This window comes from Halichoeres trimaculatus, unplaced genomic scaffold, assembly GCF_033239565.1.
Source record: "Halichoeres trimaculatus isolate MK-OKI-2021-1 unplaced genomic scaffold, fHalTri1.1 fHalTri1_scaffold_16, whole genome shotgun sequence".
Lineage (NCBI taxonomy): Eukaryota > Metazoa > Chordata > Actinopteri > Labriformes > Labridae > Halichoeres > Halichoeres trimaculatus.
Window position 1 is genome coordinate 22,865,744 of NW_027437194.1, and position 13,572 is coordinate 22,879,315.

The following is a 13,572-nucleotide window of genomic DNA, read 5'->3' on the forward strand; positions in this document are numbered from 1 at the left end:
GAACTCATTTAAAATATTTCTTAGCTGAAACACTAATTCTATTAAGAAGAGGAGTTCACTGAACTTTATTTTCAAGGTACGAACCTGTGTTTTATATTACGTGTTTTAAGATCTAATGTTTTAAGGTAGCCTGCCTTCTTGTTTTGTACACAGTGTTTATCTGAATGGACATGAAATTGGAGAAGTTCCAGAGAGATGAATGACTTGTTTTCATGAGCTCTAACAAAGCTGGGCGGGATATTCCTATTTTCTCTCATTTAACTGGCTGTGAGTTCACTTTGACTCCTATTCGCTGGTTTTGAGGAGGGAAATGTAGTGAACTAAAAGTGAAACTGTCAGTTGAAAGCCCCAAAATGGACCGTTTCCTCTCTCCTCCGCTGGTGTATTTAGAACCAAAATGGCGGTCATGCAGCTCAGTTGCAGTTCTCGTTCAGATTGGCTGTCACTGCCTCAGTGGGCGGGGCCGCTGCGGGGCTTGAGTCACATGACCCGCGCAGAGCCTGGCCGACCAATTCCAATATGGTGGCCAGCTTGGCAGGTCTCCGGTTCCTGTTGATGTTTTTGTTGTTCTGCGGGATCAGGTTAGGCGCCTGCAGCCTCGAAGCCCCGCTGGTTCTGGGGCTCAGAGTTGAAGACCCGGCGGATCGGGTGTGCATGAAGGATCGGATCATCTCTGCGCCAATAGGGGCCACGTTCAAGCTCCGTCTCTTCGGGACTGATCTGAATGAGAGCTGGCCGTGGGTGGCGTTCGCTGGGGCAGCTGGTGGAGCGGCCGGGGCGATTGGGGATGCGCCTGACCCCTGCACGAAGGAGTCCAACCGTCGTGAGTCCGCTTTCCAGGTGAGGGGGGAGTTCACCCCGGATGAGGAGTACAGTGGGCTGATAACGGTCCAGGTCCAGAAGACAAGCATCCCTGCGGGGGCAGCTGGCAGCGAGCAGACCTACCACCACCTGTGTGTGCGGAGCGGAGGGATATGGGCTTCTGTGGGCCCGGACAGGCTGCGGATAAACACCGACACTGGTCTCCCCGCAGATCACATCCCGCCGTGGGGTCTGGCCGTGCTGATCGTGCTCCTGCTGGTGATCTGCGGGGTGCTGAGGACTGTGAACCTGAGCCTGCTGTGGCTGGACCCCGTGGAGCTGTACGTCCTGCACAGCTGCGGGTCCGAGGAGGAGAAGCGGGCCGCCAAGCGCCTGGAGCCCATTAGAAGGAGGGGGAACTTCATGGTGAGTTTAAAACCCATTTCTGAGACCTAGATCTTAAAACCACCGTTTTTCAAACACATTATCTCTTCCAGGCATGTTCTCTGCTGTTTCTCTGCGTCCTGGGACACTCAGTCCTGGGGGTCCTCCTGTACCGGGCCCTGGGCTCCATCCTCTCTGCCGTGTTCACCAGCGGCTTCCTCATCTTCTTCCTGGCTGAGCTGGCCCCCCACATCCTGTGTTCAGGGTACGGTTTCCAGCTGGCCCCAGGGCTGACCTGGCTGGCCCAGGTTTGCATGGTGCTCACCTGCCCCCTGTCTTGTCCTCTGGGGCTGATCCTGGACCTGGGGCTGAGGAGGGACATCACCACCTGTGGGATCAGGGAGAGGGCGATGGAGATGATTCGCACCAGCGTCAATGACCCCTACAGGTGAATAAATCCATAAAATACACACACACATGCACACACACACAGATGCCTGAGTGATGCCTGGGCGTGTGTATCTGATCCATGTGTGTTTTCTCTGCAGTGAGTTTGTGAAGGAGGAGTTCAGCCGTGGGATGCTGCGCAGTAAGACGGTGGAGGACATCCTGACCCCTCTGAAGGACTGCTTCATGCTGCCCAGCTCAGCTGTCCTGGACTTCTCCACCATGTCTGAGATCATGCAGAGCGGATACACACGGGTGCCCATTTACGAGGAGGAGAGGTGGGGGCTCAAACACAGCTGTGTCCTCTCTCAAACACCTACAACTTTAACCAGTTTATGAAACCAGTCTCAAACAACAGTTTATCACAAATATCAGGAGTAAATCTGATACAAATAGGTTTATAGCATTGTTGATGTTTATTTGACCTTGTTTGACACTTGACATTAAATTTCAGATCAGAAATGTCAGAATATGAGGGAGTTAACTTCAACATAGAGACTGCAAAAAGTCTGAAACCCTGATATATTATATTATTTCTTTTTTCAAATCAAACTCTAAAATCTGATATTTCTGATGTAGAAATTTGAACCAGTTTTTTCCCTCAGAAGTAAATATTGTACCTGTTTGGTGTCTTGGTTTCTTCACCCTAACTGTAGAAAAACACATAAGAGATTAATCTTTAAACTTTTTCTAACTTTTACTCACCCTTTACCCCCCCTTTTAACTTTAAACTGGTCCTGAAGTATTAACCTGTTATTGTTTTACCTTCTTGGAGTTTTTTCTTATGTTTTTGGGTTGTTGACACAAAAAAACGGACGCTTAAATGATTCACTGGCGCACGGCTGCTCATAGGGCTTCATTGTTTTCATGTGTCAGTGTTTGTGTGCATCCATTAACAATGTTTCAGAATCTTCATTTTTAAAGTTGTTTTTTGGAGAGTGGGGAATGACAAGCGGGTAACAGGCCACAGGCTGGACCCAAACCTTGGCCACCTGCTTGAGGGCAAACCTCACGGGGCGCGACCTAGACCGCTATGCTATCTGCGCCCCACGTTTTAGTGTTTAAACATGTCAGCTTTTAGGTTAGGGGCAATAGAATTTTTGTTTTGCTATTAAAAATGGAATAGATACAACGTCTTCTATCCTTACTTTTTTTCAGAAATTAATCTAAGGATCCTGACTTGGGATGGACATTTCAAGCTAAAACACTTTTCAATAACAACTGCTAAGTATTCACAGATAGTAATTTCTTTGCACCCTGGAGACTTAAGTAGATAGCAGTTTATCTGATTGACAAAGTCGTTGCAAGAAAGATAAAAATGATATGAGAATGGATTTGATCCACACACAAAAATACATTCTAGTTCTACCGCTCCAAGTTTGCACTTCATCTTGTTTCTTGTGTATACTCTGTCTCTGTGATTTCGTCCAGTTCTGGATCTCAACAGTTTCTTCTGAAAACTGGCACTTATACTTTCTCGTATTTTTTGAAAATGTTCTTACGTTATCAGTTAAGTTTTTTGTAATGGCAAAAAAGGCTTTCAGATGCCCTAAACCACTGCAGTTACAGTCACATTAACTGTTCAGTATTTTGTTATCAAAAGATTATTCCTATATTCACAAAACATGAATGCTGAATTTTGACTTCAAAGTTCTGACTTAAGAGTTGGTAGTTTTTAAAAACTGGACTATCTCCTTAATGAGTTCACCCATCCCAAAATTTCAGTGTCCCTAATTCTGTCCTGTATAACTAAAAACAAAAAACAAGAATCTCAGGATCAAACCAGTCATGGAGGGCATAGCAAGTAGATTGTAGCAGGATCAAACAGATTGTAAATGTCTACCGTGAAATATTATAATATTTCAGAAAATGATCTTGAGTTGTATGGTAATTTTATCTTACATTCCCTGGTCTCCATCTATCCTAACATACCTGCCAGACTTTGTCACCTGGTGTAACAGGTGAATTACCAGCCGATCAAAATAAGAATGGAAATGAATCAATAATAACACATCTGATATTAAACTATGCAATAATAAATTACTAAATGTGAAATGAAAAACCTGTGTTTGATTCTTCAGGTCAAACATCGTGGAGATCCTCTATGTGAAGGACTTGGCGTTGGTGGATCCAGAAGACTGCACCCCCATGACGACCATCACCAAGTTCTACAACCACCCGCTGCACTTTGTCTTCAACGATACCAAACTGGACGCCATGCTAGAGGAGTTCAAGAAAGGTGAGTTCTCACTCACAGAAAGAACATGAAACAGCCACACACACTGATCACCATGGAGAGAATTGAGCTGGCTCTAGTGAGTAACTTTGAGGATGCACCGATTGATGAAATCAAGTTAGATTACAGTTCATTAAGAGTTTTAAAGCTCCTTTATGTCCAAGCTTGGAAACATTCTCCAAACCCAGTCAAATTAAACCAGTATTAAAACTGGACAGCTACCAGAGTGCTACTTCGAGGATCAGGGGTCTGTGTCCACTGACAGCATTTTATTCACTGCCTTTCTCACCACACTTAGTATTTCCAAGTTATAAAAGTTATTCCAGCACTGCTTCTTCCCCCAGTAACACCTGTTGAGTCTGTTTTCATGCTTTGTATATTTCCTACCAGCTATACAGTGCAAAGCAGTTGAGATATTTCTTTTGTATAAAAATGTAACAGTAGTGAGTAGAAATTGTGTTGTAGCATTGTCTGCTGTAGACCTGGAAATTGAACCCCTTAAAAAGATTAAGAAGAGTTTGATTCTCAACTGTATGAAGCTCCACCACAGCTGTTGACAAAGATAAAACCAGAAGCCCCGCCTCCTTGATTTTGATTGGTTTGTGATTGATAAGTGACACTGATGAGTGTAGGCTGCTTCTAAAAGTTGACAATTTTTATCTGAGAGTGCTGTCGGACATCAGCTGAAACTAAAGATGGTTATAGGCGCTGCCAACACAAATATTGCCATCAGTGGACACAGGCCCTAACTCTCTGTGCTAAAAATCACACACAAAGTTCCTGTCTATGATTTGACCTCTGACTTTTTTGTTACTCTGTCAGGGAACTCTCACATGGCAATAGTTCAGAAGGTGAACAACGAGGGGGAGGGAGATCCGTTCTATGAAGTGCTGGGATTGGTCACCTTAGAGGACGTCATCGAGGAGATCATCAAATCAGAGATACTGGATGAATCCGACGGCTACTGTAAGTGTCTATGAATATGCTTTTATTTATGGGATTGTTTTAAAGTCTTTTCATTTGAACCATTCTCTTTCTTCTTTCACCTTTCTGTCTCCTCCTGCAGTGGACAGAAAGGTGAAGCGTCCCCTCACCCCGCTGGAGATCCCTCTGGAGCCTCGCAGCGTCCATGAAGAGTTTTCTCTCTTTAAGCCTCCAGAGGGAGAGCCGAAGATCCAAACGTCCCCACAACTCCTGCTGGCTACACACCGCTTTCTCTCCAGAGGTCTGTGTGTGTGTGTGTGTGTGTGTGTGTGTGTGTGTGTGTGTGTGTGTGTGTGTGTGTGTGTGTGTGTGTGTGTGTGTGTGTGTGTGTGTGTGTGTGTGTGTGTGTGTGTGTGTAAGATCTATGAATCTTTACCTGCATGACTGAGAGTTTGTGGTTGAACATGAACCTCAGATTAGTCACAGTTTAACACCTTGCATGTAATCATTGCCTTTACTGTGACACATTTAAAGGATAGTGTATAGTGAGCAGGTGGTTATAAAGTGGAATCCTTACAGTGTGCTCAGGCACCTTATGTTCTTTATTTTTCAACTTCATTTCTGGACTCTTTTTCATCTTAGTGGGAATAAACATGGTGATTCAGGTAGAGAGAGGGGGAGGGAGAGAGACGCGACAAAGGTCAGGAGGTTAGCTTGATATCTCCGATACATCTTAGTGAAGTGTATCATCTGCACATGAAGCAGCCAGGCTAAGATCATCATTAAATACTGTTCCAATGAGGAGATGTGGACATTTTGATTAAAAACCAAACTAGGATGCAGACCTGAGGACTTCTTCTGTGTTTTAGTAGCTGATGTAAACTGGATCTCACTGACACGTTCAGCTGAAGGTCTCCAGTTTAAAGGGTCACTCTTTAAACTGTAACACTAGGTGCTAACAGAGGCACTTTCACACTATCAGGCTCAGAAAAGACCATTGTTTAAGAGTTAATAAATTAAGTCAACCACAGCTGGCTGTCATCTTATAGTGGACGGAGGGAGGAGGAAATAAAAAAGTTGGCTGCTCCACCAATCAGCAACCTTCAGTTTGCGGGCCCCGCCTCCAAATGTCCATAGAAAGTACAGTATATGAATGATGAAATTTGCAAAGAGTTGAAAAATAAAAAAAGATTATTTGTTGTTTTCATTTCTCTGAGCTTAACAGAAATGTTGATTATAGTTAACACAAAACTGTTAAACCTCTGATAATTTACATGTTTCTAATAATTTAATCCTTCTCAGAAATGTGTGATTGACATCTTTGTTTGTTGTTCTTTGGCAGCAGCTGACGTGTAAAGGAGTGTGTACATTAAGACGTATGTTGGTGTCAGTAACATCAGACAACAAAACAGCATGAACAACATCTTAAGAGAGACCTTTTCAGATAAAAAGACTTCATTTCAGCATCTCAAAATGATCAAAAAACCTAAGCTTCAGAAAGTCCCAAATGTTTGACTCATCAGAGCTGAAATCTTCCTGCTCTGAGGTGTTTTTCTCCTTCTGTGTCATCACTGTGACCCCGTCCAGTCACTGAACTTCATCCTGTCTCTGACATTTGACCCCCTGCAGAAGTGGAGCACTTCAGTCCCGCACGAGTCTCTGAGAAGGTCCTGTTCCATCTGCTCCGTCATCCCAGTGTCAACCAGGAGGTGCACTTTGACCCCAACAACCGTCTGAGCGCGGGTCACTACCTGTACACCAGAAACCACCCTGTGGATTATTTCATCCTGCTGCTGCAGGTCAGGGAACATATTGTGATATTAGTGTTATTATATTTTTGTCCTCTGTTGTTTTTTTATACAAAAACAAATGATTTAACCAAATCAAGCAGATACTGTATCAATACAGAGGCTACTTTTTAACCTGAACACAAAATAATGAAATTGATAAGTTATTTCCAGAATTTATATCTTTGTTTTTATATATTTCATCAATATTTCCGTCTCCTTCCTCTTGTTTTTGTCCTTAGGGTCGCGTGGAGGTGGAGATCGGGAAGGAGGGGCTGAAGTTTGAGAATGGAGCGTTTACATACTACGGTGTGTCTGCGCTGACGCTGCCATCTTCAGGTGAGAATGAGAACTGCCTGAAGACGCTTTGTGAAAGAAGAAAACTTTGTTTTTTAAGAGATCAGTCAGGTTTGAAATCAGAGGAAAGTGATCATCCTGAAACACTCCGAGATTAGGAGCTCAGTTTGCAGCCAGTGTAGACTCTTTAAATATTCTAATTGTAGTTCCATAAGTCAGTGAATGAGTAATAAAAGTTGGTTAAAAGTTTGTTTTCTCTCTTTCTTTGGGGTTTTAGTTTTTATTGTGCTATTAAAAAAAGGGTTTAGCAAAGGTCTTCTGAAAGTGTCTGATGTTAACACTGATACGAGTCGGCACATCGCTGATTAGACCAGAGGAAACACGACTGAGTCTGCAGTTGTGCATACACTGCCCTGACCTTGTGTGTGTGTGTGTTTCCAGTGCATCAGTCTCCAGTGTCGACCCAGCGTCACTCTCCCAGGGATCCCTTTGAGTCGGCAGAAGCTACGAGCCCGTCCAGCTATTGTCCTGACTACACCGTCCGAGCGCTCACCGACCTGCAGCTCATACGGGTGTGTGTTTGTGTTTATGAGTGTTTAAGAGTGAGTGTGATGGAGTATCTCCTGATACTAAGTTACACAGAATTTATTGTACAACCCCCTGAACATTTTTTAAGCTACATCAAAAAAGAAGAGGCTGTGCTGGACTGAGAAGAGACGATAGAGTCTGCTCATGAGAAGGTCTCATCAGAGCTAAATGAAAGTCAAAGGACAGCAGTCTGAAATGTGACTGAGAATATGTTCTGCTACTTTAATCCTCAGAGAGTGGGTATTGTAGTCCTTTTAATGTAAAGATTAAAGACTAACCAGATAAACACAGACCTGTTTGATGCTGCCACACTCACAGTACACAGTCTGTACGTAAACAGTGACAGACTGGTCGCATGATTTGAGCATCACTACTAGTTCGGTTGTTTTGGTGAACACTTCCTTCATTTCATCCCTCTTTGAATACGAACTGTTTGGGTAAACTTTGGGTGACGGACTGGTCTGTTTACATCGCGCCTGCTGTTCCTCAGGAGTTGATGTGAAAACAGCTAAAACACATAAAACCCTTCATGGGCCTTTCCCTGTCTTCACCTGACTTCCTCTCCTGTGTTCCTCAGGTGACTCGTCTCCAGTATTTGAACGCTCTGATGGCGTCCCGGGTCGGTCAGAGTCCAGATCCTCCTGAGATTAAGATCCTGCCCAACAGTCAGACTAAGCTGCTCAACGACAGAAACACTACACAAGGTAGCTTCACTCAGAACGCCGTCTGACCTCTGGGGTCGTCTTCCTGACGGATGTGAAACTAACTTTAATATCTGATGATTTCTCTGAGAACTAAAAACTCTTGTGGTGTTTTTTTCTGAATGTACTTTCCTGTTTGCCTTCAGCTCATCTAAAATAACTCTTTCTCTCTCTTTCTTTTCCTTCCTCGCGTGCCTCCTCGTCTTCTCTGGCCCGCCCAGAGTTTCCTGTAAACTTTTCATTCTTTGATACCATTGAGAACTACTGTTAGTCTTTTTGTGCATGAGGTAAATGAGATGCAGCCTGTCTGTCTGTCTGTCTGTCTGTCTGTCTGTCTGTGGCATGGCAGCGCAGACTCAGACAAAGACACCGACACACACCAAGGACAGAGGCGAACACACACACACTTCCCTTTCTTCTTAAGCCTGTAACAGGACTGTTTTTACCCTCCATGTTATCAATCAGAAACTTCCTCTGGGTGTATTCCAACTGTTTAGACATGTTTCTGTGTGTGTGAGTCTACGTGTGTGTGTGTTTATGAGGCTTTCAAAACCTCTGCTTCCTCATCCTGTCTCCTTCCTCGTCCCTGCTCCTCTCTGAAATCATCTCTCTGACAGATCTGATCCGTCCCAAACATTATGTGTCATAAAACACAGTAACATCTGATTGTCTGCAGGAAACTTTAGAGCGGCTTTAAAACTGTCGGCTGACATCAGAAAAGCTGAAGAAAGGAGGGGCTTACAGAGCGTTGTTTATGCAGCTTCAATGGAGTTGTGGGGACACTTTTTTTCATTTAGTGCAGCTTACAATTCATGGGGACGTCATTAATGACAAAAATCAGGTTTGGTTCAGTTTGGTTAAGAGTCATTTTTTAATGATTCAGCATCAATAAATGTCAAGAATGAAAACAACACAACTCAACAGGAAATAAGCCCTCTTCTCTAAAAATGCTTAGATTCGATTTTAAAGAGGGGGTATTGTGCTTTTGTAGTCTTTATTATGTCCCTCTGGTGTCCCCGTAGTATCATTAAATAATTTACAGCTCAATAAAATCCCTATTTTTGTCTCACTGGTGTTTTAGAAAACCCTCATTTCAGCCTCTAACTGAAACACTTTGTTTTAACTGCTGTCTCTTTAAGGCTCCCCGCTTCACAAACCCCCTTCCCTCTGATTTGCCAGTCCTATGGAGGCTTGTTGGGGCGAAGCAATGAGCAGGGACCCCATTCCTTCAATGTGTCAGGAATTAGTTGGGAGATCTTTGTGGTAGAGTTTGTGTTTATGAAATTTATGTTAATATAAAACTTCACAGGACGTTTCCCTTCCTCAGCTACTGGCTGCTCCTCTGATCAGTCCCTTTAAAATAAACTGCACACTCACCATAGCCTCATTAATAATATTTCTCACATGTAATATTAATAACATCTTTCACCTTGTTAAACTGTGACTCTTTTCTCTCAACATATCAGTTTTATCCTTAAACCATGCTAATGTCATCCTGTTAGCACTGGGGCATTTTCCTGACTTTACCCCCCAAAATAAAATCTTTATTCCCCTAATCTTAATGTTTCGTCTTCCCAATTCTCCCTCATAGCTCAGTCAAATCTAAACACACAGGCATGAAACTCACATTTATTAAATCCACACTTCTTGATGTAAATATTGTTCATAAATACAGATAAAAGGATGAAAATAACCTTTTTTACGGCACAGCTTGCCTGAGAATTTTACAGTTTTTAGGTTTTCTTTAATATCAGAGTGATCCTGTCATAGTGTCATGTACAGTCATAGGTAAACTACAAACAGAAGTTCGTCAAACTTTTCAAGAAACTGATTTCATAAAATGTAAACAAACAGACTTCCTCTGCTTCCCTCACTCTGTCTCCTCCTCTCTCATGTGCCAGACGTCATGTAAGCAGTCTGTTACACCTGCGTGTGTGTGTTTAAGGGTGTGTGGTAAGCGTGTGTTGTTACCTCCATGTGATGTCAGCATCCCTCACTCACCTCACCTCTCCTCTCATTGGCCGGGTCCCACAGGTGGCAGTAAAGCCCCGGAGAGCTCCACAGAAGAAGAGGCTCATGGGTAGTGGAGCTGTAATGTGTTTTTGTTTTTATTCTTGAACCTTCTATGGCTGGATCGTAGTTTTTGGACAGAACTGGAGTGAGAGTGATTCGATGTGTCTGATGTTTGATCCCTGCTCACACTTCTCATCTCCATCCTCATTCCTTTACGAGCTTTTCATTCTAATTATTATTGTACATTGTTTTATACACTTTGGACTATGTGTGTATATATTATATTATATATAAAAAAAGACATTTTATTTGATTTGGCGCCCCCTTTCTTCCAGGTGTCGCCTTTTGTATTGAACTCTGCATTGCCATTCCTCATTTTGCCTCACTGGGTGCCAAAGCTATGTGTGTGTGTATGTTTGTGGGTGTGTGTTTTTCTGTGTGTAGTGCAGTATTCATCCATTTGAGACACTAAAACACACAAATAGGCCAAAAGCTGGTTTGCACTGCACCCTGTGCTCTCTCAGAAGTATGAAAGCGATTGTAAAAGTTTTCTGAGACCCTCAGAGGTCGTTCCTGTCTGACCAACAGTCGAGCTGTCAGAAGCCAAAAAAATGTGTTTTAAAGCCACCTTGAAATAGATTTCTCAAACTGCTCCTATTTTGATAAAAAGAGATTCTTTATGACGCTTTGAAAACCAAACACTAGCAAATACTTCAAAATCAAAAGAAAAGCAAACTCTGACCTAAAAATGTGCCAGCAAATATTATCATATCTGTATGTGAGCTAAATACACATGAGGCAGATGTGAAAACCTTTTTCTTTTGACATAAACTCAAAAAAATTCTGTATAAATCATATAAAATAAATGATTCCCTTATATGTAGAGAAATCCCCAAAAAATCAGAGCCAAGTTAAGGAGCTGCTTTATCGGATATTTTATTCATTATCCTCTTTATTTATTGAAGTTTTTAGGCTTAAATGCTTAAAAATTTCTTACTTTAAAGTTTTAGTTTCAAACTTTTTGAAAAACTTTTCATACAGACGTGATAAAGAATGACAGAATCAGTTTCAAGCTGCAGTTTTCTCAGAACAAGGTGTTAAAAATGTGTTTTTTGTTTTTTGAAAACTGAAAAAGAAAACTGAAAACTGAAGTAAAATGTAGTAGTTAAAGCATTTTGAGAATAGATTAAACAGCTTTTGTAATTCTGTTGCAAAAATGCTGTTTGAAATCCTTTGTGTTGAGGACCATAAGTTTGACAAAAAAAAAAAAAAACAGGATTAATGAAGTTGTAGATGATACTGTTACACTAGGATCCTGATTTTTTATTTGAAGGAAGTGTACTGCAACTTCATGAGAACAAAAAATACTTCAAGTTTGATACCGTTGCCACTAAATCCAAAAAAGGATGTATTGTTTTTTCTTTCTGGTGTCTAACCCTCTAGTATTTTTAAATGCTTTACAGCTCCATCAAATCCCAATTTTTCTGTCACTGGTGTTTTAGAAAACCTTTATTTTAGCCTCTGTCTGAAATACTTTGTTTTAGCTGCTGTCTCTTTAAGGCTCCCTGCTCCACAAACCCTCTTCCCTCCCATTGGCCAACCCTCTGGACCCAACCTCCAAGTTGGGAGACCCTAAGTCCATCTCTCTTTAATTCAGGAAAATGTGACTCCATGTTTTAAAATTTCTGACTCATACAGCCTCAGTTAATAAATCAAAAATAGTAAATTCTTGTGGCTATGCACCAGTTTTCTTTATTTTCTTAAATTCTCTTAAAGAGAAAAAAATGAACCACTTTTTGAGTTGCTCTTCAATTAATCTTGTTGAAATAAATCACCTTATTACTGACTCTATTTTCCAGCAGAGGGCGCTGTGTGTCTCTGCTGATCTCACTGTGTGTGACTAAACCCTGAGAGTCAGATTTTCATTAACACAGAGCCCAGGGCAGAGACTTTAGAGCACCCTGTCAGCCTCTCTATTTGTTTCATCTCTGATTTCTGAAAACATTCCTGTTCCCGTCGTACGTCTGTGTGAGCAAGTGTGTGTACGAGTGTGTGTGCAGCATCCAGCTTCCACTTGAACCACAATACTCAACTGTCTGTTTCTCACCGTGCATATAAAGCATCTGTAGGTCAATACCGTTGCATGTAAGTCAACATGTGAACTCTGTCCTCTGAATAACCCACCCCTGTTCCCTGTTACCAAACGTTCATGTAGAATAAGGAAGAAGAGACGCTGTGCATTGAAATTTTTAAAAGTCTTTTTCAATACTCTCAAATGTGTGATTTGAAAGTTTGTGGTCGTCTTGTTTCAATATGGCCATGAAGCGTTTCTCTTTTTGGCGTCAAATCAAAATGACTTTTAAGACATTTAGAAAAACAAACACCTGGAAACAAGTTAGACCAATAAGACCTTCCTATAAAGTTGATGATGTGGCTGAAAAAGCTCTAAATAATTTAACAAAGTCCATGAATAAGCTTCCTGCACAAAACAAGAGCTGAAACAGTCCCGGATATCCTAAGATGAAGCTGCTTTTTACAAGGATTTCTTTGTGGCCATATTGAAACAACAGAATAACAAGACATGTGAGCCCTGTGTTTAAACAAAGATGTAAAAATCCCAAAAGCTTTGGGGTTAATCTGGAGTCCATGTCTCATCATTCAGTGTTTTCACTCTCAAGCATATCACCGTATTCCTGCAGACATCTTTGACCATAAATGAGTAAATATTTCTATTGTTTGCTTTGTTTTGTTTTATAAGTTCATTTCTAAGGTATCTGAAGGCTGAATGTAAAAAGGTAATCATAACTTTGTGAACTCTTTGATTGAGAGAAGACTTTTGGAGATCTGTGTATTAATATATGATCATTTTAGTTTTTAAGGTAATCAGTCTCAGTTTTCAGGTACAAAAAACACTGTTGCTATAAATAAGGATTATTAAAAAACAGTTGAATCAACTCCTTTCTGTCTGTGTGTCATTTATTAACAACTTTAGGAATGCATGCCAGTTTCTGGTGCAGTTTCTTTTTTACAGTCTATGAGTGAGACTCATTGCATTTAACACTTTCAATTAAAGGTTTATGGGAAATAAATCCCACCCTTTTTGAAAACGTCGGATCTGCTTGGCCTTTTGTCCCCATGGTCAGTGAACTGCATCACTGAAGCACATGGATACTGGCATTTGAAGGTCAAATTAGCACACATACTCATCAAACTGTCTTCACCTCTAGCTCAGCTTTTGTTGAAGGCTGAATTTTTTAACTTACTATTCTCTCCACGTCTGGACCAAGGTTATTATAGTTCACAGAAACTAACAAAATTACAAAAATAAGATCTGAATAAATATTTTCGTTTACTCAGATGAACGAGGCCCACTTAAATGAGGCTTTGCAGATAG

General features: G+C 41.6%; 1 protein-coding gene across 2 annotated transcripts; it reads left to right on the top strand.

The window, feature by feature from the left end:
• Window positions 1-481: 481 nt before the first annotated feature.
• cnnm3 (cyclin and CBS domain divalent metal cation transport mediator 3) lies at window positions 482-13,132 on the top strand. 2 transcript variants are annotated; one of them, XM_074689957.1, is made up of 11 exons: window positions 482-1,227; window positions 1,299-1,633; window positions 1,734-1,910; window positions 3,714-3,871; window positions 4,691-4,834; window positions 4,935-5,093; window positions 6,422-6,591; window positions 6,822-6,918; window positions 7,318-7,448; window positions 8,042-8,168; window positions 8,387-13,132. In XM_074689957.1, the coding sequence occupies exons 1-11, from the start codon at window positions 520-522 to the stop codon at window positions 8,434-8,436; spliced, it is 2,256 nt and encodes a 751-aa protein (XP_074546058.1). In that variant the 5' UTR covers window positions 482-519; the 3' UTR covers window positions 8,437-13,132. The 2 variants fall into 2 exon arrangements, with proteins under 2 accessions (XP_074546058.1, XP_074546059.1); XM_074689958.1 differs by having other exon boundaries at window positions 10,200-13,132.
• Window positions 13,133-13,572: the final 440 nt, after the last annotated feature.

Bases quoted from the DNA above. Each gene is read 5' to 3' on its own strand.
- cnnm3 (XM_074689957.1), top strand. From the start codon at position 520: ATGGTGGCCAGCTTGGCAGGTCTCCGGTTCCTGTTGATGTTTTTGTTG. The intron at 5,094-6,421 runs GTCTGTGTGTGT...GACCCCCTGCAG, and splicing joins ACACCGCTTTCTCTCCAGAG to AAGTGGAGCACTTCAGTCCC. The intron at 6,592-6,821 runs GTCAGGGAACAT...TTTTGTCCTTAG, and splicing joins ATTTCATCCTGCTGCTGCAG to GGTCGCGTGGAGGTGGAGAT.